The sequence below is a fragment of the Dasypus novemcinctus genome, chromosome 12, assembly GCF_030445035.2.
Source record: "Dasypus novemcinctus isolate mDasNov1 chromosome 12, mDasNov1.1.hap2, whole genome shotgun sequence".
NCBI classification, from domain to species: domain Eukaryota; kingdom Metazoa; phylum Chordata; class Mammalia; order Cingulata; family Dasypodidae; genus Dasypus; species Dasypus novemcinctus.
The window spans coordinates 12,961,335-12,988,685 of record NC_080684.1 but is presented as its reverse complement, the minus strand read 5'-3'; the positions used below and the strand labels follow the sequence as shown (position 1 = coordinate 12,988,685).

Genomic DNA, 27,351 nt, shown 5'->3' with positions numbered 1-27,351 from the left:
CTGATATTGAGCAAGTTGGCCCTTCTTATTTTTTTAAAGATTTTTTTTTTTAAGATTTTTTTTTTTAAATTTCTCTCCCCTTCGCCCCCCTTCTGTGACCACTTCTATCCTTATCAGCGGCACCTGGAATCAGTGTTTGTGTTTTTTTTGTTGCGTCATCTTGTTGGGTCAGCTCTCAGTGTGTGCGGCACCACTCCAGGGCAGGCAGTGCTTTCTTTTGTGCTGGGCGGCTCTCCTTCCAGGGTGCACTCCTTGCGCGTGGGGCTCCCCTACATGGGCGACACCTCTGCGTGTCATGGCACTCCTTGCGCCCATCAGCACAGTGCATGGGCCAGCTCCACACGGGTCAAGGAGGCCTGGGGTTTGAACTGTGGACCCCCCATGTGGTAGGCGGACACCCTATCCTTGGAGCAAATCTGCTTCCCAGGTTGGCCCTTCTTGAAACATTTAGCCCCATTTATAATAAAAATTGCTTCAGTTTTATACATCAAATATGAGTAAAATTATGTCCTTTAAAACTAGAAAAAAGTGAAATTTCTATGGCTTAACTTTTGAGGCAGCTTCTACACATAAACTGTGACAAATTCACTTATAATAAAATTGGCCTCCAGTTTCCAATGTTTTCATAGTGTTAAAGCTGCTCTTTTCACTTTTGCAAGAGTAAGTTGTTGAACAGCATTTTGTAAATGTTCTCTAAGGGCAGAGCATTTGAATAAAGCATTAACCTTTCATTGACCAGTGGCTGGAAACCAAACTGTGCACTGAAATAAAGCTCTAAATCACGATCCCCAAATAAAATCCAATCAAGACTTTTCTAGGTGCTCTGCAGCTGACTATCTAATGTGGTAGCAAGTCTGAAGTAATGTAGCAGCAATGTTTTTTTACTTTTTTCCCATTTGAGAGTCCATTCAAGGAAGCTTATAACAAAATTACAATGTGACAGAGGCTTAGCAATACAGTAAGAACTGTACTTAGATACAGAAATAATGTAATATAGCCTTCCAATCTGCATCCCTTCTCATTCACCTTCTCCAGCCTTTTATGCCCTTTCTCTGCCTGCACAGTCCCCAAGTCTTATTCAATGGATATCCCACTTTCATTTACTGTATTTACTTGAGCATGCCTCATAATTATCTTATAAGTACTAAGGGTATACATATGCAGAGTGTTGAGTTGGTGTAACTCATTCTCCTCTCCCAACTTTTGGATAAGCCATACTTCCCTAAATTATTCAGTTATTATCATCATGATTCTTATCTCTGTATGATTAATAATAGAATAGTAATTTTACTATTACTTGTTAATTACTAACTTAGTTAAATATTTTAAAATCTGTTACTCAAGTCACTTTTTAAATTTAGTTTCCTTCCTAAGTAATGGTATCCATGCAAAAACAGGGTTATTTGCTAGGTTGGTATATTTCTCATACACATTAAAAGAAATATTTTGCTATTGGTATATTTTTTAATATTCATCCATGTGCATGAATCACACTTTGGGAAACACCATATAATTCCTCATTTTGCAAAACAACACCTAAATAAATTAGTATTCTTTTAGGTGCAAGTGAGCAAACATCAATCCAAAGTGGCTTAAGCAATAAATTGGAATATGTTGGCTCCAGTAAGTAGAAGGCAAATTGTCTTCAAGTGCAGCTTGATTCCGATCTCATAGCATGATCTATCTCCAAAAATGCAAGCTGGCTTTCTTTTCTTTTTTTAAATAATTAATTTTTTTTTTGTTTTTAAAGAGGCTTTAATAATATATGTAATATAAATATTATGTAAAAGATGGAATTCCCATACGTGCCTCTCCCTCACCCTCCCACATTTTTGCACATCAACAACATCCTTCATTAGTGTGGTACATTCGTTACAATTGATGAACCCATATTGAAATATTGCTACTAACCATGGACTACAGTTCACCTTATAGTTTACACTTTGTCCTGCACAATTTTGCAAGCTATGACAAAATGTACAATAACCTGTTTTCAAGTTCTGTGTTTAAGATAGGCTCCAGATAGCCTATTGCTCACATATTATGATACCCAGTAAAGTGAAAGAGAAGTTCAGTATTCTCAGGAGTTGAACAAAGTTCCAGATTTGAGTTACAGTGGTCTTTAATAACCTGAACTGGATCATATGCCCAGACTAGAACAAACTGTTGTGCATAGGCCTTTGAAATGCAATAATTTGGATCATCAAGACAGGGGATGGAGGAAGAGTCCATTTTTCTAATAAGAACCTGGACTGACAATAGGGGTGAGTGGTTCATCCAAAGTATGACTTAGTTACTTTTTTCCTGCAGAAAGAAGGAATAGATACTTGTAGGCAAAAGTAACACATATTCACCATGAAATTATTGTATTCGTTATCTCATGGATATTATGTATGACCATTAGTCAAACTAATGCTTTTACATTGGTTTTACTTACTCATAATCCTTTGTATCCACCTTTCTCTACTTATCCAGTTACAGAGAAATATATCCATAGATTATAGAAAGATCTCCACTTAATAGAAGAAACAGAACTTCATATAAGTTTATAAAACTTATAAAGGGAATAAAAGACTTGGCATTATTGAGGTTAAAACCCTAAGAAGAAAATAAGATAGAGGCTAGGCTCTGTTAGATCATTGGTCCTTTCATTTATAATAAATATTTGAATTCCCTTCTATGATATGAATTTCAACATACTTGGTTTGTAGCTTATTAGTAATAATCTAATACCTTTAGTTATTAACACATGCTATACTTATTCTTTTACATGTATCTCATTTGAACCTCACATTTTTGTAAGATAGATTTAAGCCCAAATTTGCAGGTGAGAAAAATCGAAGGTTTAGAAAGTTTAATTAACTTATACAGTTAATAACTCAGCCTAGTAAGTGGCAGAGATTGGATGTAAACCCAGGTCTGGCAACACCAAAAGCTAAGTGCATATGAATAGAAATATCACTATGTTGGTAATAGGAATATGCCTTCTTGCCAATCCATATTCTGTTTCTTTGAAGCTATTCCCTATAGATTGGTAAAAACTCATTTTGAGTCTGAATTTTCTGTCAGTAATTAGCATTTGACCCTGGCATTTTGAGCAACAAAACAACCAGTAAAGTCAATCAATTTATTTGTTGAGAGAATAAATCATAACAGTTATTTGACAATGTCATTAGAGTACATTAGAATTTGATTGATTGAAATGTTTAGTTTTTAAGTGTCTGGGTTAATGAAATCCGTCTGATAAAAAGTGAAGCAGTTCCTAACTTTTACCTAAAACAGTGAAAGGCAGACCTCACTGTGGTTTCATAGTTGAAAAGTTCTTAGAGTAAGCACTGCAAGGTGTGTTCGAGTGGTGTTTGATGCTGAGGTGTGTCATCTCACCATTAATAAGGCAGAACTGAAGACAGATTATCAAAGAGGAAGCATATTGCATAGGCAGTATTGGAAGGAGTCTGAAAAATGAGAGAAGAAAAAGGGCCACAAAGTGAAACATTGAGATATAGTTTTGAAATATATGAACGTGTAAAAGGAAAAAGAAAAATGCATCATGAATTATACTCATTCTTAGTTACAGCCCTCTAAAAGTTGTTTACAATGTTACAGGTAACGTTATACGGAGATTTAGCACTACGTTAGAACATGATCTCTTGATTTTCCATGTATCTTAAAGAGCAGACAATGTTTTTTAGTAACTTTGTTTTAATGTAGAGTAAGTATGAAGTGGTTTTTGAAGCTTTTTCATTTTAGTCTGATGATGCGCTGAGCTATTGGGATAGAGTGAAGATGGTTTTTAACTTAAATCATTCCCCCTCAGGCATTGTAAAAAGACAATGGAATATATTTCAAGAAATATGACCTCAATTTAGCTACTTGAAGAAGGAAATAAAAAACCTTAGGAGAAAACAGTTTTTAACTTTTCCTCTTCTTAAGAATGAGCTTTTCACTTGTAAATGTTCAATCCTAATCATGAGAATTTAGATAGTGAAAAATCTCATTAAAGGAGAAATTGCGTTGCCAAATGATTTAAAATGCTGTTACGGGATCTGTTTTTCTGGTCTTATTAATAATAACCTGTCTTCTATTTTATTTTTTTTAGAAATCACTAATTCATTTGATTTTCTTTTTACCTTTTTAAATCCCATCTTGCATTTTGGGAGAATCATGGTCCTTAAGGCTCATTGAATTGTTTCGATAGGATCTTACTATATATCATAGTTGCATTTCATGGGTATAATGTTTTAACCCTGGGGGGGTGATATTCAACATAGTCAGTATGGGCAGCAGTCAGACTGGATGCTAGCCAGCCATTATGCTGTACCAGAGTATACCTGTTGGCCAAGAATAGTTTTGTCCACTCTTTCACTGAACCAGTGTTCTACAGAAATTTTGTTACCAAATAAGAGGAACTGCTTTAGAACCTCCATTTTCATGATTTTCTCAAGTAAAATGAAATAGTAATTCATTTGACAATATAAAACTAGATAGATAACTTATGCATCAGGCAATTTGAAAATTGAATGATGTAAAATCATGTAATTTCCATTAAATATGGATTTCAGTGTTCAAGCTTTTCATTTCAGTATCTTAATATGATCTTTGAACAATGGGTTCAGGCAGAAAAAGAGATCTTGCAAAATTGCACATGATTGGTGCCACTGCTTATATAAAGTGCCATTTTTCTTTCCTCTCATAAAGACTCTGGGATATGTGAAATCTTTTTTATTCGTAAAAATGGTCTTCTTCCTTTGAGTGGACATACTTTGCCTTGCAGATTTCTAGAGAAAATTGGTTTAAAGTAATGTAATTTTTACTTTTTAACATATTTAGAAAAATTTGTTAAGGATGCCAAGCTGTCTGTTACATTTCTAAAATATACAACGTGCACATTTCATCTGGCCTGGTCTGCATTAGCTATAGTTTTTACCCATAGTTTTTGATAATGTTCAACTGCTTGTTCTTGTATTACTTTTGCACTGTATCTTTCTGTATTGTAGGTCTTTTCTTGGATTCCAAGAATCCTTGTTTTGGATATATAGCAGACTCTAATTCAAATATTAGGAACTATATAACATCTATAAAGTAAAAAACAAAGAAGACAATTAACTTGAAGTAGAAATTGAGTTAAACATGAAAAATTATTGGTACTCATACTATTGCCATTGGCTGGAGACTATTAATTTAAAAAAAAAGATCATTAAGGGAGAAATAGCTTCAAAATCAAAGGAAGCTATAGAATAGACAATGTGTTTTGTCATAGTTTCATTTACCTTACTAAGTTCATGTTTTCTTGCAGGTTATGACTTTTGTTCTGAAAGGCATAACTGCATGGAGAATTCTGTCTGCAGAAATCTGAATGACAGGGCTGTTTGTAGCTGTCGAGATGGTTTCAGAGCCCTTCGAGAAGACAATGCCTACTGTGAAGGTAATCCTTGTCATGATGTGTAGCTCAGCCGTGTAAATTTCCTAGGATTACTGCATGCAAAATTTATTAATTTCCCAGGTTGTCAAGTTGATGGGCCCATTAAAAGCAGTGAATTTAATGTGAAGCATATTAATCAGCTAAAAATAATTATCTTTCAAATTAAAGTTTTCTAGATATCTGCTTTATGTCAGAGTAATAAGTTAATATGGCTGATTTCTTGAATTAGAACAATGCTTCCACTGTGAAATTGCCTTCTTTTTTTCATAATTAGATATCCAAATAGCTCACATATTGATATGATTACTGTAGCTTGCAGTTAGATCTGTTCAGATTTTTCCAGACAATGTTGTATAACAAAGGGAATCAATTAACAGGAAGATAAAGTGCCCACTGCTATTTTTGTTTTTTGTGTTTTTTTTGCTAGAGTAAGTAATTTCTGTATTTGTATTTACGTGTTATGGAATTTATAAATAACCCCAGTGAGATAAATAGTTTCCTAGTAATTTTTTAAAAGTCTTAATTAATATTCAAGGTGGCTTATTCTCTCATGGAAACAATCCAAAAACAGTGAGTAGGCCCTTGGCATTCTCAAATTCTGTGACTTTGACTATTCATGAAGACCCAATAGGTCCATGACACACAGTAATTAATGATTTCCATGCTAAGGCATGGATCTGAATCTTTCCCACTAAGTGTGTGATCAAGGTTCTGAGCAACTTACATATCTAGTAGACTTGCAAGTAATAATACTGATTTGGTGGTCTTTTTGCCTTTAGGAGGTTTGGAGGGTTCTAGGGTTACCTCTTTCAAATGTCAAGCATGTGCCATAGCTCCTTGGAGACTGAAAACGTCAGGTATAAACACGCAGCCTATATTTAGTTACGCGATGATTTGTTGTCTCTTGGGAAGCTAACTCCTGCTGTTTCCTTTATGTTTAAATAGATTTCCTCTGCCTTAAAAATCGATATCTGTTATTTTAATTGACCTTTGGATCAAAGTATTTCCTTAAGTACTTCTAATTCAATCCTAAAGGGACCATTTCATTTTTGCCGTATTAATCTTTGATGAAGGAAAGACACATCGATTTCTCCTATTCATAGGCTTTCACCTATTCACAATGAAGATTTTTTAAAATTACCCATTTTGAAAGGTTTTATGTAAGAAATGGATTTCAACCTGATGGTTTTTATCCTTACCTAATGCAGAGTTAGACTTTCTCATGAAAGAATCCATTTTCATTATAATAGGTGATACGTCTTTTTAAATCTTAATTTTATGATCATCATATCAGTTTTTAGCTGCTGCTTTTATTAAAGTTGCTTTAAGTGTATTCACTCATGAATAATGATTGCATGAGTACCTATTATAACCAAGCACTTTTCTAGAGACTGGACAGTAAATGGTGAAAAATTAAATAGTGAGATTCATATGCTCAGAAGTTTACATTCTAGGGGGCAAGCCAGACAATAAGTGCATAAGCATAGATATAGAGAATGTATACACAATAGGAATTTAAAAAAGACTGATTTTATAGCGCTTGATGGGGGTTAGTTTAGAAGGGATGGTCAAGGGAGGCCTCTTGGAGGAAATAATAGTTGACATGGAAACTTGAGGACAAGGAAATCGCTATGAAAAGACCTGGGACAGAGTATTCCAAGCAGAGAGAACAGCAGGTGGAATGTCCTGAATGGGAATTAGCTTCACATATTCTAGGAGCAGAAAGAAGGACAATGTGATGGAGCAGATGAGTCAGAGGAGATTGCAGTTGATTAGGGAGGGGTCAAGTAATGTAGGTCGGCCAAGTACTGTAGGATTTTAGATTTATTTTAAGTATGGGAGTGACATGATCAGACTTGTATTGATTAGGATAGCGCTGACTTCATTTCGGTGTGTTAAATGAACATTGGGGTTGGGTGTAGCGAGGAAAATATAATTATTAACAGCAAGACAAGTTGGAAGGCTACTGCAGAAGTCAGGCAAAGATATTTGTGGCCTGGCCTAGAAAAGTGATCGGGGAGGTAAGGAGGAGGCAGTATATTCATGGTATGTTTTGAAAGTAGAGCCAACAGTACTTGTAGATGATATAATGTGGAGGAGACTTGAAGAAAGGATTGAGGGGAGTATTGGAGTTGGAGCAATGTATGGATGATGCTTTTGCCATTTATTGAGATGGAAAAGAATGAAAGAGAAGAGGGCACAGATGTAGAATAAATTATTTCTTTAAATTATTGAAAAAAATTTATCAATGTAACCTATTCAAAATTGGTTTAATCATAAAGACTAGATCAGTCAGTTTTTACCTACAAGTTTTATGTGTCACACAGATCAGCAACTTCTTTCTCATCTTGAATGAATCATATGGAAAAATGGTTTATAACTTTCTTTGTTATATATTTGTCATTTAAAATGATAAATCTTCAAAGGTTAAGGTAACGATGAAAAAACCTGTTGATTTATTTTAGAGATCTTGAATTTTTGGTATATAAGGTCTTCTGATATCTGATATTATTAGACCTTTTATTAATTCATTCCTTGTTACAGGTTTTGAAGGGTTCTTATATTCTTAAGTTTGGTTTTCTTTTTTTATTCTGGCCTTGTTGTTGCTTACTTTAAGGATGTTTTGACTTCTTAGAAGCAACTCTTTCTATATTATGCAATTGTCTGTGTTAAATATCAGCCTCAGGGAAATTATATGTGTCATTATATACAAAAATAAATGATAGAAGTAACAAGTTTTGTTTACCTTAATTCTGCAGGGTTGTTTTAATGGTATGACTGCAATTGAGATTTGATTTTTACTGTAGTTTGCTTGATCAAGGTTACTATAGCTCTGGTGAATGCTGGAGTTCATTTATTCATTTGGCAAAATCGTTATGTGTACCTACTGTGTAATGCTAGAAGCTAGTGGTGAAGCAGTAAATAAGAGGTACCTGATTGAAATTCTTTCAGGGAAGGAAGACAGTAAACAGATCAGTACAACAAATAACACTTAATTGCAAGTATGATGAGCATCCTGAAAGAGAAACAGACTATTAGAAGAGGTCTGATTTAGTGTGGTAGTGGGTGATGGAATCAGGAAACATTTTGCTTGAGGAAAAGAGTTTATTCTGAAATCTGAAGGGCTGGTAAAAATCAAGTAGGCATGGAAGTACAGTTGGAAAGGAAAATAATTGCCTAGGTGGAGGATTGAACATGTCCAAAAGACTGAGGGTAGAAAGAAGCACTTTGTAAGATCTACAGGAAGGCCAGAGGCTGGAAGACAGAGCGAGGGAGAGATGCATGCATGGGAGTTTACGTAAAGAGCAAAGGGAAGTGGATGAAAGGTGTTAAACGTTTATAATCATATTTGTGTTTTTGAATAGATCACTGTAGTTGCAGGTTGATTAGGGGAAGATCAGATGCAGGGAAGCCAGTGGATGAGAAACCGCCATGGCTTGCACTAAAGAATGGAGATGGAGCTGTCAGTGCATTTGAGAGCATTCGTGAGACAAAACCATGTGGACTTCATCAGTAATTGGCAGTGCTGGATGAGGAAGAGAGAGGATTCAAGCTTGATTTCCATGTTGCTGGCTGAGAAATAAGCAGATGTTGGTGCTGTTTACTTAGGGAACAGATTGTATGGGAATATCATAGTATCGGGTTTTTAGTGTTCCCGGGATATCTGTGCTGATTGGCCAGTTGAACATACTTGGATGTAGAGTTCAGAGAAGTTTAAATTGGATTTAAAATTTGGAATTCTTTGGAATATAGATGGTAGTTGAGGCAATTGGGGCAGAAGAGATTATTTAGGGAGTTTTGAAAAACTCCAACATTTGAGTTTCTTATAGAATAGGAAAGGATCATTTAGTGATGGAGACAACAAAGTCATGCCTGTAATGTGGGAAGAAAGAGAAGAGAAGATGATGTCATGGATATCAAGGAAAAGACAGAATTCAAGAAAAAAGTAGAATGCATCTGAGAGCGCAATGAAGATGAAGACTTGCAAGATGTCTTTTGCATTTAGCTTCAAAGATAGCACTGATGTTGTCAGTGTTTTTGGTGATTTGGGTGATTTTTGTGCCATGGTGGGGCCAAAAATCAATTTGGAGTAGATTTGAGATTGCATAAGGAGAGCAAAATGGATCTGGCGAAGAGAGAGAACTCATTCCGGATGCCTCCCTTTTACGTTCTGCTCCTTTTTTTCGAAAACGTATCTTAGCTATGCAAATGATAACTTCTTGGTCAATGAGTTTTTCAATCCCTTAGATATTTATAATGTGGTTTAATGTTAGAATTTTATGCCTAGATGGCTTGTCCAAGTTTTAGATAAAAAGGATCTAAAATACCTTTAAGTACCTTGGCCTGTTTTTTGTTTCTTATGAACTATATACTACCTATATTTCTCTTTTAAAATTATATATTCATCTCTGATCATTTAGTGTCCTTAATCTCTTACAGATTCTTAACTAATTTTTTTTATTACTCATCCTTTCTTTTGGCTTCTTGTCAGTACATATAATGTGTAAAATTTGTCAAAAATCATGCTTTTCAGAATGGTTTTGTGCTACATGTCTTCATGTTACTGAAAATAGAGAAAATTTTGTTGTTTTGACTGTATCTTCCTTCTTTTTTTTTTTTAGGAGGGAGGTATTAGGGATTGAACCCAGGACCTTGTAAATGGAAAGCAGGTGCTCAACTGCTGAGTTACACTTGCCCCAGTATCTTCCTTCTTGACATCCTATTATTCATTATTATCTTAGGGTCCTCTTGGTATTCCTTTTTTAGGTAGTGTCTACAGAAGTCATTCATTTGGTGAGTTTCTCCCTTCCATGCTTAATAGTTGTCAGGGAATACAGCCATGTCAGTCCAACAACACATTACAGTGGAGAAGCCTTTCCCATATCCCCAAACCCTTAAAATCTTTGGTGCTGTTGCTTTCTAAGCCTTTGATATATTACACTAAGTACATGAAAGGATTTCTATACAAGTGAGTCATTTATATAATTGCATATCACATATAATTACTTAAATTGGTAAATGATGCCTTGTTAGGGAATTCTAAAGTAAGTTTTTGAGACAATTCTTCCAATTAACCAGAATGAGAAACCATTTGGAATAACCTGAACCTCCTAAAAGTACATAATTCCTTACTGACAGACCAGCTTCCTTTAATCTTTTTTGTTCTAATTCCTGCCATTTTTCACTTCACATTTCCTTCTGTTTAATCCTTACGTGCCCAGTGTCTCGGCCCAACTTTTAACTAACTAGGACCCATTTTCCAGATTGATGGTCACCATTTTTTCTACTTGAGAGCACAGTACCTTCTTGTCACTCTCTACATGAAGCTCAAACTCCTTTACCTAGGTTTCAAGGCCTTCTGTTGCCTGGCCCTTCATAGCAACTCATCCGTTAGACCCAGCTAGATCCCTCTTTAGTCCTGCAGATCTCTCTACACTAGCTTGATCGCTTCCTTAGATCATGATGCTTCATCTAGAAAAAAAGCTTTTTATTTTTTGGTCCAAATTTCCATGATTTAATCATCATTCTAGACCCTGCTTGATTTTTATTTTATCTGTGAAGATTTCCCTTATGAATTCAGCAGACATTGATTTAAATTTTCAGATTCTTTTTTTGACTTTTCATTTGACTTAGAATCAGTACCTTATTCTCCCTATTGATTTATATCTGATTGTCCAATTGTAGTATACTTTATTATATCTGTTTTATTTGCTATGGGTTTCAAATATGTGAATATGTGTATATATATTTCTCAAACCTATGAGTATCGTAGTTTCTTTATTTTCTTTGAATTTTTCCACACTTCTAAAATAGAGACAGACAATAGAAAGTTTAGGAAATAATTGTTGATTGATGATTTGACTTGTTTATATGTATTGAACATATGGGCAACTTTAGGTCACCTCATCACAAAAGAATTATTCAAATGAAGCATTGAACTTATTTGGTTGTGTTTATATTATATATAAGAATGTCTAATTATATTGATTAAAGCTAAAAGGGAATTCAGATGTTTCAAATGTGTATGTATTAGGCTTTAAGAATTATTTGAGTAGTGTAAAGAAAAGGAATTTATTAATTCATAGCATTCATTCTTTTTTTATCATATGTGTACTCATATATGACATGAATACTAAAAGTATCACAAGGCCCAGAAGTTTTCCAGTCTCCACCATTAATTTAATGAAGACTTTATATTTTTACCTAAGACTTGAATTCTCTCCGTCCATAATTTACAAACCAACTCACATACACATCAAATATCTGGTATGTAGAGGATAATAAATGTTGGTTGAACCTGGAGATTGGAATCTTAACATTTGTTTGGCACCAGTTATATGCCAGCTACAGTAAAACCCTCTAACTTAAATTATAAGTTATTATATTTGGACATCCAGTTCAAATATCTATTTTCTTTTTTATATCACCCTTCATATCAAAAGAAACACTGTCTTCTTCCACCCCACTTATTTTTAATGTTATCCTTCGGCTAATGATACCTCTTCTCTGTTCTTTCTTGTTCTTCTGTAAATCAGGGGATTCTAGCCCCTGTAAAAAGTAATGCAAGCATAATTCTTAATGAAAACAAGTAATTACTCTATTCTTTTCTATTTTATATTCGTCTTCCTGCTATAGGTTGTCAGTAGGGCTATGATAAAAAACACACCAACTACTAATAACCATATGGTTCTTTGGCGGTGTCTAAGTTGCTCTTCATATACATCATCTTATTTTATCCAACAGTCTTATGATACAGTCATTTTTATAATATCCTGTTTTATAAGATCAAAAACTGAAGAATTTGGAAATCAAATGACTTGCCTGAATTTACCTATTCTAATAGCAACAGCACACCCATATCATTTGTCTCCAAACTTTTTTTTTACTTTTAATTTACTTATTATATGTGTAATCTAATTCTTATTTTTATGTACATCAGTAGCATATAGAGTTTTCTTTACATAATTTTTTTTTAGTGGTAAACTGGATTTAAAAATGGAAAGTTTCTATAAAGAAATCAAATCTGTAGTCCATCCAGAGATCAGCAGCTCACTGGCATTGCAGGAGTTATTATGAGTTGGGTTCATGTAAATAAGCCAAACAAGAAGACAATGGGAAAACAACTCTTTTTCTTTCTTTCTCCTCTTTCTCTCTCTTCCTCATTCTCTCTTTTTCTCTTATCACAGTTGCTTGCCTCTCCCAACTAAGTCATTCAGTGGTGATTTGCTGACATAGCTGGTATCTGGCCGTCATTAACTATGGAATATAGAGAGCCCTCTAAGAGTAAAAGAGAATGATAGCTTCACAGAATTGCTCCAAGAGATTGAAAGGGAACTACTTGGACAAGCTCTGTTTTCTGTTTGCAAACCCAGCACACAAGCCCCCACCAAAGCTGACAGGAGTTCTACTCACTAAGCAGGGATAAATAACCAGAGGGGCAAGCCCTGTGGGATTAATTAGGGACTTGTAGCAGACTAGCTTTCCAAACTATGGTTAATGAGGCATTCCCTGTGGTGTGCTGTGGTAGAGTTACTTAAATAAAAATACCCAAGGTTGCAAATTAAAAAAAGAGTAAAAACGTTTTACTAATGTTTCCAAATATGAATTGGATTATAATTGGCATCTTCTATCCATGTGACCAAGTGAAAAAGTTGCCACATAAAACAGCCCTCAGGATTAATATGATAAAAGGCAGCATGAAAGTATTTTCAGGCATTAAGGACATAGACTTTACATGTTTACAATGCTGAGCAAAAATGGCTTTTTTTCCAACGGAATCATTTCTTCTCCAATTGAAAGTTCGGTACATAATTTTTGAAAATCCCTTCCAATGACACAGCTAAATTTGAACTTGCATTAGCAATTCTTCAGGGTTCATTCATCATTTACTTTTTGAGTTAGTTGACTTCAGCTTTCTCCTAAGCAAAACCAATTTCCATTCATTTGTAAATTGAACATCATTATGCAATTCAAATCAGAAGAATTTGAAGCAAGAGTCTCCTCTGATATATGATGCAAAGGACTTTTAAATTTTAAAATAAAACCTAATAAAGATGAAACCTCCCTGAATTTCTTCTTAGGAAGGTTTCTTATGCAAAGGAAATTGAGGAAGCAATCAATGCTGTCCCTTACATTATCCTTTTGAACAAACACACTCCAGTTGTTTGATCTATGTGATTGGCTGCTTTTTTCACCCTTAGGACTACACTTCTCTAGAAAATACTCTTATTATGTCTCTTGTTATTCATGATTGCTTTGGATGCAATTTAGAGAGGAAATAATAAATTCAGTCATCGTTTAATAATACATCTATGTGTTAGGATTAAGAACATCCACTCTCTTCCCTCTGAGGCAGATCTACAGGCTCTTCTTGGGGTTTTGGTTTATATTGGCTTCTGGCATCAGACCTTATTTAGAGAATCTTTGTTTGGCGCTCATTCATTCACAATATTTGTGGACCATGTGCTATGTGCCCAGCATATAGTAGGTGCCAGTAATATAGCTCTGAGCAAAACAGCCTAAGCTCCTGCTCTACTGGAGCTGACTTTCTACTGGAGGCAATATTAAAGCCTATGCCCATTTTCCCAATTAAAATAAGTAATCCTGTTTTATTTGTTTTTAGGAGGTACCAGGGACTGAACCCAGGGCCTCATACATGGGAGGCAGGCACTTAACCACTAGTACTCCTCATTTTATATTCTTTTGGGAGTTGTTTCCTAGACCTTAGTGTTCAATGTGTGGTCCCTGGACCAGCAATATGAGCATCACCTGGGAGCTTGCTAGAACTGCAGAATCTCAGAGTTAACCCCAGACCTAATGAATCAGAATCTGCAGGTTAACAAGATCTCCAGGTGATTCCTATGCATATGAAAATTTGAAGAGCCCTGGTTGATGGGATAGAGGTTTTTTTCCTTAATCATCTTAATGATTTGGTAGCTATCCAACATATTTCAGCCATATGCTCAACTGGAGAGGAATTTTAATGTTCATATTCTCAGGTTTCTTTTTAAACAGTGAACAGTTGGTTTCTTTAATATTGTTTCTCAGACAATATTGTCAAAATTGTTGATATTGTACATATTCCTTGTTAAGAATACAGATTCCTGCTTCCACCCTTAATTCCGCCTAAGTAGGGCAAGGTTGGATTTCAAGAATCTGCATTTTTAGAAGGTTCCCAGGTTATTCTTTTTTTTTTTTTAAGATTTATTTTATTTATTTCTCTCCCATTCCTCCGCCCTGCCCCCCCCAGTTGTCTGCTCTCTGTGTCTATTTGCTGCATGTTCTTCTTTGTCCACTTCTGTTGTCAGTGGCACAGGAATCTGTGTCTCTTCTTGTTGCGTCATCTTGTTGTGTCAGCTCTCTGTGCAGCACCATTCCTGGGCAGGCTGCACTTTCTTTTGTGCTGGGCGGCTCTCCTTATGGGGCACATTCTTTGCGCGTGGGGCTCCCCTACACGGGGGACACCCCTGCGTGGCACGGCACTCCTTGCGCGCAATAGCACTGCGCATGGGCCAGCTCCACACGGGTCAAGGAGGCCCGGGGTTTGAACCGCGGACCTCCCATGTGGTAGACAGACGCCCTAACCACTGGGCCAAGTCCACTTCCCCCAGGTTATTCTTAATCATATTGAATTTGAAAGGAACTATTCTAGGCCAGTTTTATATTCAGATCCTGCTAAAGATAGATTTTCAAATACTTTCATATTATTCTTGAATCTTTAGTTAATATGCTCCTACCTAGAAAGATGAATTATTCAACCAGTGGTCATATATTTCTGTGTATCAGTGGTTTTAATTTAAACCAGCGGTTTTCAACCTTGATACTACTGACATTTCAGTCCAGAAAATTCTTTGTAATGGGGGCTCTCTTGTACCTCATAGGCTGGTTAGCAACATCCCTCACCTCATTTACTACATGCCAGTAGTACCTGCCCCCTAAACTTGTGACAACCAAAAACATCTCCAGACATTGCCAGATATTCCCAAATATTGGAAAGCATTGTTTTAAACCAAGTAAAGAATAGGAGCGTGGCAGTATGTGAGGGCTGACCCCCAACCCCAGTGTTTCTGTTTCTGTTATCTGATGCCCTTGAGGGCTTCTGTCTGTGCCAAGGGCGATGACAGTTTTATATATGAACATTACAGTAGAGCCATCTACCACCTGCCTGGCCTTTTGGGGGGTGGATTTCACATTGTATGGTGGAAGAGGCACAATGTAGTGATAGGGAAGGGGGATAAACTGTTGTATTTATGACATAAATAGGACTACTGTAGGGCTTAGGGACCAAAGAACAAAATGGAGTTAGGGAAAATAACATTTTCTCCAGATTTGAGTAGCTCTGAACATCTGAAAACTGATGATACTTTATGGTGTCTCAAGAGTTTTGTAGCTTTGGGATGGGGCATTTCCCAAAGGGACAAAGGTAGGGATAGAGGAGTATGTATCAGATTTGACAGAGGCTCAGAAGGCATGGAAAATGCCCAGGGCATGCCTGGGCAGATGCGGGATAGTAAATATGCATTGACTTATTCCTGAACCCACAGGAAAACCCTGGGCACATGCTGAAATAAATGGGAAGATGTTGAAGGGGGACCTGAGATCCTTTGGCCGCCAGGAAAATTTGTATGCATAACCTGTAACATTATGTAATATCTGGTATGATTTTGAGTTTAGTTTGGCCCACTACTTTCACCAGATCACTTATCTTTGCATTTCTTTGTAGTATGATAGAGACATTTACTGCCTGCCAATGTATGTCTGAATGGACCAAGTCAAAATCTTCCCATTCTTGACAAATGGTGGCAGCTCCAATGTTATGGAATGAACACTGCGCAGGAAGATATTTACTAGCTGTGGGAACTTGTGAAAGTCACATAAGTCTCAGAGCCTCAATATCTTCCTCTATTAAATAGGGAGAATTAGTCTCAGGAGGTTGTGGGGAGAGTGGAGTTTAAATAAGATTAAGTATGTAAAAATGCCTAGCAGAAAAATAACCCCTTGGTAAATGTTTGTTGCTCAATGTGTGATGTTCACCTGTATTTATTACTGCCCATGTGTCAGTTCAAGCAAAAAGAATTTATTCTTGGAATTAAAATATTATACCATTAGTTTATTGAAAATGTGGGATAACAATACTCTTGGAGCCCATGTGATGGTATTGTCTTATATTTCAAACCAATTATAATAAGGTCTTTAGCTACTTTAGGAACTAAGTTAGAATGGGTTATTTCCAGAACGAAACAATCTTATACCAAATTCCTTTCTTGTCTGAATAATATTCTGTGAAGTTACATGACAACATTTTAAAGTAACAATAGGGATTCATGTTATTTTTCTGGAAATTAATAGCAGGGTTAAATAGCTGATAATTACATATGCATGTAGTTGTTTTAATATTAAGGGGAAAACTTCAGCTTAGAATTAAGTAATTAATTTTAAACAAATCAGCTGCAGGTGTCTTATATGAAGCAGCAGTTCAATATCATATTTACGTTAGAAAAATGCAAATTATTAAAAAATACAAACCACCTTTCTGGAATAGACTTGAAGTGGCATGTGAGGTACCATATGATTAACATTTTTAAAAATTTAATTAATGGAAAAAGTCTTTGGCAATTCCATTAAGTTCTAGGTCAGATACACTTAGAGACTAAATTTTAAATAGCAGCTTTATTTTCCTTTCCAAGTAATTGAAGTCACATGTTCCAGTTTTATTTGTTAAAAAGGTGGAAGTCAATTAACAAATGCTTGCTTGGAATGAAACACAACTTATTAGCATTCCTTTTACATTCTCGTCCTTTCCTTATTAATTCCTCAAGTTTTCAAAAAGAAGAACCAGCTCCAACATATAATAAGTTTATCATGTGCATCAAGAATATCTGAATTATGTTTTGAAGACAGGTCTTAAGATAGGAGCTTCAGCATGGTTAATGGTCGAGAAATAACATCGCTAGAGATATGTAAAGGTTATGCTAATAAAACAAATCTATCTTCGATTCACTGGGTCTAAGATTATATGTGGGGACCTGTTGTGAAAATATCTTATGCTGTGAGGAAAAAAAAAAGGGAATGACATGTTCAAAGCAATAGGAATTGAAGTAAATATTAATTTCATTATGTTAAACCTATTTTGTCTTGAAGAAAGGTCAAATCTAGGAGTAAGAATTTAGGGGACAACAATAACCATGTATTGTGGCACGTATCTAAAGACAAGTTAGATGCGCGAGGCAGAAAGCAGTAGAGATTTGAGTTATGTGAAAAGACATGGCTAGTTTGGGCCTCTTCCAGAGCAAGAAGTTCTTATGTATCTTGACACAAGGAACAGTTAAGAAATTCATGGAACCCTTAACAGTTGTGAAGCGTTGGTGAAGAGACAAGGGTATTACAGTTCTAAATTGCATATCTTCATCATTAGTGTGTGTTTTAGTTTGCCAAAGGGCTGCCAATGCAAAGTACCAGAAATGGGTTGACTTTTATAAAGGGGATTTATTTGGGGTAAAAGCTTACAGTTCTAAGACTGTGAAAAACCCATCTCAAGGCACCATAAGAGGTGCTTTCTCACCAAAGTCAGCAACCGCATGGTAAAGCAATATGGTTGCCAGTCTCTGCCGAGGTCTTAGCCTTCTACGCTAGGCTCACTGTTTCCCAGAGCTCAGCCATGAGCAACCAGGCATAGGGCTCGTCTCTTTCTGGGCCTCCTCTATCAGTCTTGGCTGCTCCACTTTCTTCCCAAGATCAGCTGCAAACTCTCATGCATATGGCTTATCTCTCCCTGGGCCTCTCTTTTTTGAAGCCTCACTAGGGCTTCTTTCCTTGCAGCGCAGCTGTGGGTGAAACTGGAGTCCTTTCCTTATTATGGCAGGATCAAATATGGCAGCTCCATTTTCCTGTGTCTCCTTTTTTATCAGACCTAACAAGAAGGCAGAGACTCAACCTGAGTCACACCTCACTGATGTAGTCCAATTGAAAGGGTCTTACACCACAGGAATGGCTTATTTCACAAACATAATCTTCCTCTTTTTGGGATTCATAAAATAATTTCAAACTGCCATAGTATGATATGAAAATAGATCTCTGGGAAGTGGACTTGGCCCAATGGATAGGGCGTCCGCCTACCACGGTTCAAACCCCCGGACCTCCTTGTCCCGTGTGGAGCTGGCCCATGCGCAGTGCTGATGCACGCAAGGAGTGCCCTGCCACGGCAGGGGTGTACCCCATGTAGGGGAGCCCCACACACAAGGAGTGCACTCTGTAAGGAGAGCCGCCCAGCGCGGAAGAAAGTGCAGTCTGCCCAAGAATGGCGCCACACACACACGGAGAGCTGACACAATAAGATGACACAACAAAAAGAAACACAGATTCCCGGTGTCACTGATAATGATAGAAGCATCATAGAAGAACACACAGCAAATGGACACAGAGAGCAGACAACTGGGGCGGGGGTGTGTGTAAATAAATAAATAAATAAATAAATCTTTTTAAAAAAATGAAAATAGATCTCTGAACTTTAAATAATATGGAAGATTTTCATTTTTACTTGAAATTCAAAAACAACTATTTTTCCATTTTAAATGTTCTCCAAGTAATTTTTCTTTAATGTGAAGCAATTGGGAATTGGAGCGACTCCATATCTTTCATGAAAACAATGGAATGGGTAGTCATTTGGCTAATGCCATGACTGAAATCCTTGTTTTCTAGATATATATATGTAACCATATATATATATATAATTTGTTCTTAATATTTAAAAATAATAATCTGCCTTGTTGAAAAGAATCCTATTCAACTGCTGAATTTTCAAACCCAACATGACAAGACAATAAAATGAGCCTATCAGTTCCTTAGTCACGAGTAATTTGGATTCAGCCAAATCACCTACTAATTAGTCATGAATAAGTACAGACAAGAAGTATTAAAGTAGAGACAGATGGATTTCCCATGGCCAAAGAGGTTAGGAAAAACACTGGTGAACTGGGACTTTATCTGGGACTTGAATTATGAAGCCAATTTAGATTAGCAGAGAAGAATGAGCAAAAAAGTACAAGACATGTTTTGGAGTTTTTCTGCACCAGGAGATTTGTATCAAGGAATGTCAGTAGATTAAACTACAAAAATAGGGCTGGATTGGAAAGAACACTGGGTAATGTGGGGAGATTCTACTTAAGATTTGACAACCACTAATTTCCAGTAGGTATTTGGGAAACTTTTCAACTTTACAAAGGTTCCTTGTCTGTGAAAATGTGTTAAGTATCTATTCTCCCTAGGTCACAGATTATTATTAAAATTAACATATAATACATATGAAAATGTACTATGGAAACCAAAAGACACTTTCCAGAACACTTAGATCTAAATTTTTCATCCCATATTCCTTCCAAACTACTCTTACCAAGGTCATCGATAACTTTCATATTATTCTAATGGACACCTTTTAGCGGATTTCTTGCTTGACCTCTAGGCAGCAATTAATTCTTTTGATGGCTCTTTCCTTAAAATACTTATTTACTTTGTCTTCATGATACCACACACTATTGACCAGTGTTCTCTCTTGCAAACAACAAAATTTACTCTGGCAGTTTAAACAGAAAAGGAATGTACTGAGGCTTGTTAGACATAAGACAGAATATGTGGGAGGGCTGGAGAACAGGCTTAGATGACATTCAGACAAGAAAACATCTATCTCCCCTTTGCATAAATCCCACTACTTCAGCCTCTTAGTGGCAATACCATAACTCACACAAATGTAGCACATCTTCACTGATGACACCCTGGACTGAACTAGAGAAGCTTTGCCACTGCTACCACCACCCTAAGTGCTGTCTTGTCTACTATTCTTGCTATAATATATCACATCCTTGCCTAGTCATGAAGTTCTCTTCTGAATTAGAGGTCTGTGAAGTAGGTGCAAAGGAGACTGAAAAACTGAATTGAGACTTCTGTTTTGGAAAGGTGGGAATTTCCATAAATATAGAAAGTGTATACAAAAGATGATGGTGAGGGATTATGGGAAAATTGCATCAGATTAGGCAGACAAAGCTCAGCTATCTCACAAAAACAATGGAGGAAGAGCCAAACACTGCCCAGGAGAACTGCTTTGGGGGTCAGCAAACCAGAACAGTGCTTCACAATACCCAGGAGGGTGAGGGACAGGGAGATGAAGAACCCAAAACAACAAATGGTGAGTTACTAAACCTCCTGGCCACTGGCCCTTCCCCACCCCAAGATATTGAGCTGGGATAAAACCCTAGCTCATTGCAGCTGACTTAGAGGGGAGCAGATGTCTTCCTTCCTGTCAGCTGTTACAACAGAAGAGGAAGGAGGAGTCAGGAGGCTTTTCTTGGGTAAATTCAGCCAGAAAAGCCAACTTTTCATCTTGACTCCAGCCAGACCAAAACAAAGGAAAACTGAGAGAAACCCCTCCATGGAAAGGGGTTCCAATGAGCACCATCTGCTGACTGGTCTTGAAATTGCATGGATAAAAACTGCAGTTGGATCCCACTGTTCTCTAATTTCTGAGAGAAAATCTGCACCCTATTAGTGAGCCTTGGCATGATTTTGTAACTTAAGCCGGACAATTTTAAAGACTTAGGATAAGTTGAACCAAGTATCAAAGAGAAGCTGTGAAAAAATAATAGGTGAGAGAGAAATTGTCCATAAGATTAAATTCACCAACATATTCAGATGCCTAGATATGAGCAAAAAATTACAAGCCATACTAGGAAAGAGGAAGAGATGGCACAGCCAAAGGAACAAACCAAATATCCTGAAGAGATTCAGGATGTACAACAATTAATCAATGATAATCACACAATGCACCTAAATCAATAAAAAGAATTTTTTAAAATATGAAAAAAGAGATAAAGTATATAAATAAGATACTTGGTGAGCATAAAGAACAATTTGAAAGTCTGCAAGGAAAAGTAACAGACCTTGAGGGAATGAAAGATATGATGGATGAGATAGAAAATACATTAGAGACACATAAAAGCAGATTTGAATTGCTCAAAGACAGAATTAGTGATTTTGAAGACAAAAAAATCTGAACTGGAAAAGACAGGAGAACAGAAAGAAAAGAAAATGGAAAAAATGGAACAGGATCTCTGGGAACACAAAAACGTATTATGTATTATTAGTGTCCCAGAAGGAGAGGAAAATGGAAAAGGGGCAGAATATTTGAGGAAATGATGACTGAGAATTTCCCTACTCGTATGAAAGACATAAATATCAATATCCAAGAAGGACAATGCACCCCAAACAGAATAAATCTGAGTAGACCTACCCCAAGACACCTGCTATTCAGAATGAAAAATGTCAAAGATAGAAGATTCTGAAAGCAGCAAGGGAAAAGTAAAGCATCACATACAAGGGAAACTCAATAAAATTAAGTGCCAACTTCTCGTCAGAAACATGGAGGACACCTCTGCACCTCATATACATTGGTTCACTTACCAAATCCAATGGATGTGTCATGATGATGGGAACGAGTGTTGTTGGGGGGGGGGGAGAGGGGGGGTGGGGGGGTGGGGTTGAATGGGACCTCACATATATATTTTTAATGTAATATTATTACAAATTCAATAAAAAAAAAAAAAAAAAAAGAAACATGGAGGACAGAAGAAAGTAGTATGATGTATTTAAAGTACTGAATGAGAAAAACTGCCAGCTAAGAATTCTGTATCTGGCAAAGCTGTCCTTCAAAAATGAAGGGGACTTCAGAGACCTTTGCAGTCAGATAAAAACTGATAGACTATGTTACCAAAAGAACAGAATTATAATATTCTTACATTAAATTCTTTCATTAAAAAAGAACAAAGAGCTAAAATTAAAGGCCTAATTGCAAATCTGAAGGAACTAGAAAAAGAACAGCAAAGTAATCTCTAACCAAGCTGAAGGAAAGAAATTGTAAAGATCAGAACAGAAATGAATGATATCAAGAACAAGAAAACAATAGAATCAACAAAACCAAAAGTTGGTTCTTTGAGAAGATCAACAAAATCTACAACACTTAGCTAGACTGACAAAGAGAAAAAGAGGGAAGATGCAAATAAATAAAATCAGAAACGAGAGGGGAAACATTACCACTGATGCCGCAGAAATAAGAGAGTTCCTATGAGGATACTATGAACAAGTGTATGCCAAAAAACTAGACAACGTAGAGGAGATGGACAAATTCCTAGAAACACATAAACTAGCTATGCTGATCCTAGAAGAAACAGAAGACTTCAACAAACCAATCAGAAATGAAGAGATTGAAACAGACATCAAAAATTTCCCAAAGATGAAAAGCACAGGACTAGATGGCTTCACAGGTAAATTCTACCAATCATTAAAGAAGAACTAATACCGATCTTGCTCAAGCTCTTCCAAAAATTGAACAGGAAAGAATGTTCCCAAACTCATTCAATGAAGCCAACAACACCCTAATACCAAAACCAGCTAAAGATACTACAAAAAAAGAAAAATTATAGACCAATATCTCTAATAAATATAGATGTAAAAATCCTCAATAACATAACATGCAAACAATTATATATCCTGCCATAACCCACTGAATGGAATAGATATGTAAAATATATTTCATCCTGTGTAGCAGTGCTCCAAAATGTTTTCAACAAATGCAATGAATGTACCACACTAATGAAAGAAGTTGTTGATATGGGAGGAGTGGGTAGAGTAGGGAGTGGTATATATGGGAACCTCTTATATATTTTTAAATTTCTCGCCCCCCCCCCCCCGGTTGTCTGCTCTCTGTGTCTATTTGCTGCGTGTTCTTCTGTGATTGCTTCTATCCTTATCAGCGGCACTGGGAATCTGTGTTTCTTTTTGTTGCGTCATCTTGTTGTGTCAGCTCTCCGTGTGTGCAGCACCATTCTGGGGCAGGCTGCACTTTCTTTCATGCTGGGCGGTTCTCCTTATGGGGCGCACTCCTTGCGAATGGGGCTCCCCTATGCGGGGGACACCCCTGCGTGGCACGGCACTCCTTGCACACATCAGCGCTGCACATGGGCCAGCTCCACACGGGTCAAGGAGGCCCGGGGTTTGAACTGCAGACCTCCCATGTGGTAGGCAAACACCATAGCCATTGGGCCAAGTCCTCTTCCCCTCTTATATTTTTTAATGTAACATTTTGTGTGATCTATGTATCATTAAAAAAAAGAAGATAAAAAATTTAAGAAAAGAATTATAAACCAGTGTTCAAGTGGGTTTATCCTAGATATGCAAGGGTGGTTCAATACAAGAAAATCAATTAGTGTAATAAACCACATTGATAAATTGAAGAAGAAAAATCATATGATCCTCTCTATTGATGCAGAAAGGCATTTGACAAAATACAACACCCTTTCTTGATAAAAGCTCCAAAAGATAGGAATAGAAGAAAACTTTTTCAATATGGTAAAGTGCATATATGAAAACCCTACAGCTAGCATAGTACTCAATAGTGAAAGACTGAAAGCTTTCCTGCTGAAATCAGGAACAAGGCAAGGAGGCCCACTGTCACCATTATTGTTCAATATTGTGCTAGAAGTTGTAGCTAGAGAAATTAGGCTAAGGTAAAGAAATAAAATTCACCCAAATTGGAAAGGAAATAAAACTTTCATTATTTGCTGATGACGTGATCCTATATCTAGAAAATCCTGAAGTCTATAACAAAGCTACTGGAATTAATAGATTAGTTCGGAAAAGTGTTGGGATGCAAGATTAATATGCAAAATATCAATAGCATTTCTATACACTACAGATATATAATCTGAGGAGGAAATCAGAAAAAAAAATTCATTTATAATAGCAATTAAAAAAATTAAATATTTGGGAATAAACTTAACCTAGGACATAAAGGACCTGTATTCAGAAAACTACAAAATATTGCTAAAAAAAATAAAGAAGATTTAAATAAATGGAAGGACATTCTGTGTTCATGGATTGGAAGACTAAATGTCATTAAGATGTCAATTCAGATTCAATGCAATCCCAATAAAAATCTCAAAAGCTTTTTTCCAGAAATCAAAATTTATTTGGAAGGGTAAGGGGCACTGAATAGCCAAAAATGTCTAAAAATAGAAGAATGAAGTTGGAGGACTCTCACTTCCTGACTTTAAAGCATATTACTTAGCTACATTGGTAGAAACAGCATGGTATTGGCTTACAGACAGATTAACCAGTGGAACCAAATCAAAAACTCAGAAATTGACCCCTACATCTACAGTCCAGTGATTTTTGACAAGCCTGTTAAACCCACTCAGCTGGGCCAGAACAGTCTATTCAACAAGTGGTGAAGAACTGGATAGCCATATCCAAAAGAAAGAAAGAAGACCCCCTATCTCATACCTTATACAAAAATCAACTAAAAATGGATCAAGGACCTAAATATAAAAACATCAACCATAAAATTCCTGGAAGAAAATATAAGAAAAATCTTCAAGATCTTGTGTCAGGCAGTAGTTTCTTAAACCTTACACCCAAAGCATGCAACAAAAGAAATAATAGATAAATGGAACCTCCTCAAAATTAAACACTTTTGTTCCTCAAAGGACTTTGTTGAAAGAGTAAAAAGGCCACTGACTCAATGGGAGAAAATATTTGGCAATCACATATCTGATAAGGGTTTAACATTCATGATACATAAGGAGATCATATCCTGCCAAACCCACTGAATGGACTAGGAGAGAGTGTAAACTACAACAAAAACTATAATCCATGCTATGTAGAAATGCTCCAAAATGTACTCATCAAATGCAATGAATGTACTACCCTAATGAAAGAAGATGTCAATGTGGGAAGTATGGGGATGTGGGGAGTGGGGCATATGGGAACCTCTTATATTTTTTAATGTAACATTTTGTGTTATCTATGTATCTTTAAAAAGTAATTTTTAAAAATTATCAGTGCTGGAAAGAAACAAGGAAAGAAAAAAAAAAGACAAACTATCCAATTAAAAAATGTGTGAAAGACTTGAAAAGACAGCCATCCAAAGAAGAAATACAAATGGCAAAGAAACACATGAAAAAATGTTCATTATTAATGATTAGGGAAATGCAAATCAAACTACAAGATATCATTTCACACCTCTTAAACTGGCTGCTATTAAAATGTTAGAAAACTGTAAATGTTGGAGAGGAGGTGGAGTGATAGGAATGCTTATTCACAGTTGGTGGCAATGTAGAATGGTACACCCACTGTGGAAGTCTGTTTGGCAGTTCCTAAGAAAGTTGAGTATAGACTAGTCATGGAACCTGGCAGTACCATTGCTAGGTATATACCAGGAGAACTGAGAGCAGTGATATGGATAGACATTTGCACACCGATGTTCATAGCAGAATTATTTAATATAGCCAAAAATTGCAAACAACCCAAGTGTCCATCAACTTATGAATGGATAAACAAATTGTGGTGTATGTACACAGTGGAATATTGTGCAGGGGTAAGAAGAAATGAAGTCATAAAACATATGACAACAAGGATGAACCTGGAGGACATTATATTGAGTGAAGCAAGCAGACACAAAAGGACAAATACTGTATGATTGCCTTATTATGAACTAAATATATTATGTGAAATATAAATATGTGAATAATGAATGAGTAAAATTGCATATATAATACTGTTTTTCTCTGAAGCTGTATAAATGTAGATTAATACTACAAAATGTTAATATCAGACAAAAAAATCCCACATTATACTTAGTGAAGGAGACCAGACACAGAGTACTGTATATTGTATGATTCATTTATAAAAAGCAAGTATATATATCTCAATTTATAAAGATGAAATTAGATTTCTGGTTATGTAGGACTGAGGAAGTAATGTTCAGTGTATGGAATCTTTCTTTTTGGAGTAGTGAAATTGTCATAAAATTTTGGAGACAATGAATGTACATTGTTGTGATTATACTAAAAGCCATTGCTTATGTACTTTGTATAGATCATATGGTATGTGAATATATTTCAATAAAATTGCTTAATAAACAAATAATTGTGCAGAATATCCCAAAATAGTGTCTATCTGCACAGGGGAAACAGAGAGAATTGAGAGGTGAGGAATTGTCTTGTGTGTTTGTCTGTTTATTATTATTATTATTATTGAAATAATGAAAATTCTTTAATAATGATTGAAGTGATGAATGCACAACTATGTGATTATACCAGATACAATTGATTGTACACTTTGGGTGAATTGTATGCTTTATTAATATGTGTTAATAAAATTGATTTTTTTTTTTAGAGGTGATAGTCAACCACTATTTTGACAGTTACCTACCTCCAATATCCTTGTGATTTTGCTGCTACCTCTCTGAGCAATCTTTCTTGGTCTCCTTTCATGACTTGCCTCTTAAATGTTGAAGTTCCTCAGGGTGCCTTTTAAATTTTTTTCTTCACATTCTGCACCTGTCCATGGGTATCCTTGTCTAACAACGTAGCTTTACTTACTGTCTCTGTAATTATGACTCCCACCTATTTCTCTCTGGTGCAGTCATCTTCTAGACCCACATACCTAACAGCTTCTTGGACACTTCTACTTGAACACATCATACACTGCAAATTCAATGTGTCTACAATCATAGTCCTCTGTGACCCAAATATATTTCTTGAGTTACCCAGTTGTTCAGGTAAGAAATGACGTTATCCTCGGGAGGTTCCCTTCCTCAATGCCAGGCATCCAGTTAGTCTTAGAGTGCAATCAATTCTAGCTCCTGAGTGTTTTCTTAAATCTGCCATAGTGCCTTGCCACTGACATATGAACCCAAACTGCCGAGTGAGCTTTTTTCTAGCCTGCTGTTTTGTTTATCTCCAATCCATCCTCTACCCTGCAGTGAAAAGATCTTGCTTAGAAATGTCTATGATCTCATTTCCCTGCTGAACAGCCTTGAAGGGAAAGCACACACTCCCCCACACATACACATACCCCACCATGCATAAGCTCACATTTGGATA

The 27,351-nt window shown here is 36.2% G+C and overlaps 1 protein-coding gene across 4 annotated transcripts in view; it reads left to right on the top strand.

The window, feature by feature from the left end:
• Window positions 1-27,351, top strand: part of NELL2 (neural EGFL like 2) — a 526,313-nt gene that overhangs the window by 285,993 nt on the left and 212,969 nt on the right. For all 4 annotated transcript variants that reach the window (XM_004447896.5, XM_058307852.2, XM_004447895.4 and 1 more), the window contains one exon: window positions 5,297-5,425. In XM_004447896.5, coding sequence (XP_004447953.2) covers window positions 5,297-5,425 — 129 coding nt within the window. The remainder of the gene's footprint in view (window positions 1-5,296; window positions 5,426-27,351) is intronic.